This window comes from Cydia splendana, chromosome 16 (genome assembly GCF_910591565.1).
Source record: "Cydia splendana chromosome 16, ilCydSple1.2, whole genome shotgun sequence".
Lineage (NCBI taxonomy): Eukaryota > Metazoa > Arthropoda > Insecta > Lepidoptera > Tortricidae > Cydia > Cydia splendana.
Window position 1 is genome coordinate 1,319,244 of NC_085975.1, and position 6,000 is coordinate 1,325,243.

Genomic DNA, 6,000 nt, shown 5'->3' on the forward strand with positions numbered 1-6,000 from the left:
TTATACACTAATTAAGCTAGTGTTATTAGTGTTTATAGGCTATTGTTAAAGTTTTTGCTGTTATTTCTTTTTCTATGATAGAGAATTGCAATTGTGGCATGTTGATATACTTTACAATCTACTATGTGTTCATATTTTTCTTCTAGTTAATATATTTTCAAAAGGTTATTAAACTCTTAGTTAAAATGTCGTACATCCTCTAAGGAAGTCGTAATGAATCTTAAAAACGGAAGTTAACCTCGCTAAATCTCCGGAATCGAGCAAACATGTCCAATAACGCGGAACTTAGAAGGCCTTGGTCACAATCAATAGTTTGTATGACCATAGATTGAACATTGTGTGATCACGACTTATTCCGTCTAGGGTAGCCAGGCAAAGTGATAAATTATAGCCCTCTAATGATTTCCTGGATGATTAAAGCGTGTTTAAAGGCAAGAGGTTTTTCTACTTCAGTTTCCTCAGATTGTGAAATCAATTACGCATAAGCATGTGCCGCTGTTTCTATTGAGACAAGTTGAAACTTGTCTTCATACGTTTAGATATAATCCCGTTAGTGTGGATTTCGGATAACTATACTTGTTTTAAGTAAAACAACATTTTCATCAAAACTCTAAGAAAATAACTGTATAGGTAATTATATTATGCTTAATATCTAATGTTTGGATCACAGAAACATGACATTTTGTAGAGGAATTCGACATAAAATGTAAGTCAGCACTAGAAAGGGATTCTTGATTCATTTCACCCTTATAAGGGTTAAATTGGGTATGTCTAGGGGAACTTCCTTGTTTTTGAATTTAGAAAACAAGGATTCACGAACCGATATAGAATGTAGTGAAACGTATACTGTAACTAAATCACTGCCAATTTTCATTTTATAAAATCCACTCTTTAAATCCAGCGTAAAATAAGACCAGTAAGACCACTAAATCTTCGCGAGAGCGCGGATGTCTTAAAGTTAAATAATATATGGCGTTTTATACTTTGTACGGCAGTATGTGTATTATTCCGTCGTATACAAGGGCGTCCAGTTCGGTTTCCTGGCTACGTCACTATTCAACGAGTAGAAAGATTGCGAATATAATTATAAGGGGCACGGCTTTGGTGCGTGACGTTGATTGTTCTAGAGTTATTTTATAACTTAGATGTCTTTACTATATTTAAATATTTCTAAATTACTTTTACTAGTTCATTTACTTTAAATGCATCTTAAGAAACTATTTCAATCAATTTAGTTATTATCTTAATTATAACAGTATAAGGATTATCTTAATTGTAGAATGTTTTTAAAATAATGATTGTTCTGAAGTGCATTATAATAGTATAATCACTATAATGTATGTTTTTGCTTCGTTTATTTGTATGACTTTGAAAATTTGCTTTATTTCTTTGGCAATGATATCATATTTAATGTAACGTTTTTTCTCCACCTCGAGCTACATGCAACGGTGTTTTTTGCCGGCCTGCATTCATTAACTAGTATAAAATTGCACCCTGACTCACTTCTGTCGGATAACTCGTAAATGTGATTAATTACTAATTGGCATCAAAAAAATGCATACAGCCATAAAGTTTACAATCTAAATGTAGACCAAATACAAATTGAGCAAAAAAACCCCGGTAATAATAGTAACCCGAATTTTGGTTGCACGGCAAAAAGCTACCTCGGCTCACCTTGAGCTCCGAGTGGGCGGGCCGAACTTGATTTAGTTGCCATCTGACAAACCCTTTTTTTCTCCTGAATATAAATAAGACGAACAAAAAATATAAAGTCACGAGGTTTTTTCCCTCGAATATTCCCTCGGGACGGCGGGAGGAGTTTAGCGAAAGTAAGATTTGAATAATAAAGCGCCGTATTCGCTTATGGTCGTACACGGCGTGGTGTTGTTTTTATGTTCCTCCGCGATAGTGCTCCAACTTTCCCCCCTCGCTAAACCCTGAAATATGCTCTCCATTTCGGCGGTAACTTTGCAGATACACCCCTAATCCTTTCGCATCTTCGGTATAACGAGGAAAAATAGATAACGCCGCCCTTGTAACGCTGCTCGCTTCCTACGTGGTTTGATAATGGCTTCCTGTGTCCTTACACATCCTCGTCAATGTTTCACACTCCGATCGACGCGGAAGCGGTCAAACGAAAAGAACTCGGTTTATGGCTGTTGCGAGATCGGTAAAAATAGACACGAATTGGGTCAGTTAGCGAGCGAATTATCCACTTCATCTTATATTCCAACTGCGTTATAAAAATTTCCATCTGTCAGTTGAATAGATTGTTTATACTTGTTTGTAATAATAATTCCTTTGATAACAATTTCATTAATAGTAAGGACGCGGCCTAATGGTGCAAAGCCATGCATACTAATTCAAAGCGAACAGATTTTTGCTGGCTGCGGCAGATGGGGCATGCCTGAAATATTAATCACCCAGACTACAATTAACTGATTCTACCTCCGACATGAATACTTTAGAGCTGTAAAGGCCTTTGAGACTTAACTAACCATTTGTTTCTCTTGTCCGCAGACGAAGAAGAACAACCCCAACCACATCAAAAGGCCGATGAACGCGTTTATGGTGTGGTCCCAGATCGAGCGCAGGAAAATTTGCGAACAAACCCCCGATATGCACAACGCGGAGATCTCTAAAAACCTGGGCCGCGTTTGGAAGACCCTTAACGACGTGGAGCGTCAGCCTTTCATAGATGAAGCTGAAAGGCTCAGGCAGCTACATATGAGGGAATATCCAGATTATAAATATAGGCCTCGCAAGAAGGCAGCCAAGCCCGCGCAGCGTACTGGAGCAGTCTCAAAACAAAAGCGCAAGCAGCGAGCCGATTCTAATAACAATAGAGGAGTCTCTAGAAGACGGTCGAGGCCTACACCTCCGTCCGTCCCTAGCGTACCAGTAGAAACACCAGCGCCTACATTATTGCCGTTACCAGCTTCTCCAGCAGGTTCTCCAGATTCCCCAGAATCCGCCTGCTTTTACGAAGACAGCAGTCGCCGAGAGCAATCAGACCTCACCGATCTGTACTCTATCACGGACCTGCTTCCACTGCCGACGGACTGTGAGGTCGACCTGGACGCGCTCACGGATATGGAGTCGTTCGAAACGGCTTCTTCTTCCTCAGGCTCCCACTTCGAGTTCTCGTGCACGCCGGACGTGTCTGACATGCTGAGTGAGATTGGCGTGGCAGGCGACTGGGTCGACCACACGTTCTCGTCGTACCTCACGTCCTCTTAGAGCGCGAGCGGGTCGCCACGGCCGCAGCCGTTCCACTGATCTCATGCGTTCGGCCCTGTGCCCACCAGGCCGACGACGCGGCGACCGCTGCCGCCCCGCCTAGAGAGTGCCTACATCCAAAATGACGTGTCGATTTGGATTCAATGTACAAAGTTATTTAATAAGGATCGAGGGTGAACTTTTGTTTTAGTGATCAACCAACCGTTCGCGGTCGAATTCTTCATGAGTTCTTAACTTTGGTTTCTTTAGTTTGTTTAGAAATAAAATCGAATGCTCCGTGCGACGACGTCGCTATCGTATCGGGTTTAAAAACATAGGCTGTGAGTTGGTTCTCGTTTTACGTCGCTTTCGTTTAAATTTTATGGGGGTAATTTCCAAAGATCACGGCACGTCTCAGATGCGTATCAGTACAGAATCCGTCTCCTCTCCGTCGCTGGTCGGACCGGTCCGGCCCGGTCCGAGCCGGGTCCGGCAGTCGCGTCCGTGTTCTATACGTGTACATTACTCGACTTGGCTTCTAGTGCATGCTGAACCGATAAGTTTGCGGGAAACTACACTCTTTATTTTATTAATATTTTGTACTTTAAGGGCAATCGTCATTTTTACTTTGGAAGTGTCTTAGATGAAATAATTATGTATCATTCGATGAATAGAAAAATAAGACTAGAATAGTCGTTTGTCTTGCGTTCCATTTACTGTACGTAAGTTCACTTTATACTTTGATGCACGTAGATGATAGTTTGAGAATTATATTTTTTACGTCGGAAGCTAATCGGTATGTCATTGAAAGAATTTCGGAATGCGGGAATTTTGAGAATGTTATAGAACGGGTAGAGCCCCCACTGTTGTCCTTTTGTAAACAGTCGCGCGGTCGCTTTTGCAGCTCTAAGATTTCATTTCGCCGCGCGACTTTGTAAAGTAGGGGCTCACGGGTGAGATTTCTATTTCGAGTTGGTATTGCTATTATGTATGTTAGAATGTTAAGGTAAGATATAATCTCTGTTCAATGGTAAGGCATGAAATTAAAAATGTATAGTAACGACGGCACCCAAGATTGATGCGAAGGGACACTTTTCTTTCTTTCTTCACGCAAATCTTTTGAACACAAACGTCTATAGAAAGATACATATCAATAAAGGGATGTATTGTATCGCGGGACGGTGAAAATAAGTCGGTTCGACATATGCGTCAGGTTTCACTCAAAATGTTTTGCTATTTCAAACTCTGTGATTTACTTTATGGATTTTCTAAATTGTAAGGTTCTAGTGGAGACTGATAACGCTATAGAATTAGTTTTAGCCGCGCTAGCTTCTCAGAATTTTAATTTTTAAACTGGTCGTGATTATACGGTGCCGTCGCAGCTCTTTGTGATTAGGTGCGATGCTTCTCATTTTTACTTAGTCTGAGTCAAAACGTCGAATAACGATTACTTTAAAGTTAAAAAGCATTTACTTTTTTAGTCTGCGTTTTGTTTTTAATTTTGTAAAAGATTTTGTCTTACCCAACTGAATCACAAAGAGTTTCTTGAGCACTGTATAAATAAATTCACTTTGTACCTACCTATTTTTGATAATTTGCATTATTGTGGAAATCTGGTCACATCATCAAATAATGAAAATGATGTTAATGATGCAACTCCTGATAATATAACTGATGACGGTGAAGTCAGTATAGAGATAGATTATGAGGCAGAGTCCCACAGTGATGCAGAAGCTAAATTGTAAATCGTCGCTAAAGTCTGTCAATTCATTGAAAATGGTGTCAGTTAGTTAGAAGTTAATGTTTACAAGATAATTCCGCAGTCATGTAAGAGTCATTAAGATTGATCCTTCTAAAATTACTATTTCAAGTGAAATCAATATTTGTAGGATATCTGTGTCCTTCATAAAGTAAGGGATCCGTTGTGGAAGAAAATGCTTTACCAATATTATTATATTCTTATAACTATATATGTAAAAAAACGAGTTCATGTATAACTTAGTAAGTGTCTATGAAATCCAATTATTTAAAATGCATAAATACATACATGTTATCTATACATTATTATTACCGCAAAACTGTAAGTTTAACTGTCTTGTGTGTTCTAGGGCGATATTATTATATTAATAATACATTATAATAATGAAAAGGGAATAAAAAAAATTGTGCCTAATAATGTCTTGGAACTCTTCTATGTATATTTTAGTGATGCTCAACAACTATTTTTAAGCGCGTAGTGTTCTGTAGATGCTGTCAAAATATCTAATAATATATAATAAACTACGAGTAAGATTTCCTTTACGCCAGATATGCATTTTCTACTAGTTTTGCTTCATTAATAATAATCATATTGGACCTTGAAGAGATTATTACATCACTCTTTTAAAAACATTAAACATTTTGAAATAGTTTCTTTAAGGTCATTGTAAAGTATATTTTTGCTACGTAAAACGTCCCTCCATAATTTTCAAAATTTTGACAATAATGTATTGTTTCCCTCACATTCTTAATCTGGACTTGCTCTTCATAAAGAAATTCTAAGTTACTCTTTTTTTACTTTTATACGCTGATGCTTTTATTTCTATAACAAATACAAAATCGTAACAAAAATACAAAATCCAACGAGAAAAAGCAATACTTAAAAGTCTTATAGAAGAGTAGAGAGATAACCAACGCTCAAATTTAGAATTTAATATGTCCTCAGCTAATGAAAATAACTTAATAGTAAACATTATTACAGATTTTAATAAAGTGGTTCATTTTGATCTTAACAAATATCAA

At 37.9% G+C, this 6,000-nt stretch overlaps 1 protein-coding gene across 1 annotated transcript in view; it reads left to right on the forward strand.

The window, feature by feature from the left end:
- LOC134798108 (transcription factor sem-2-like) overlaps positions 1–6,000 on the forward strand; it is a 94,166-nt gene extending 88,166 nt beyond the window's left edge. Inside the window, exon 2 of the mRNA XM_063770448.1 lies at positions 2,521–6,000. Within this exon, the coding sequence (XP_063626518.1) occupies positions 2,521–3,240 (720 nt within the window). The 3' untranslated portion in view covers positions 3,241–6,000. The remainder of the gene's footprint in view (positions 1–2,520) is intronic.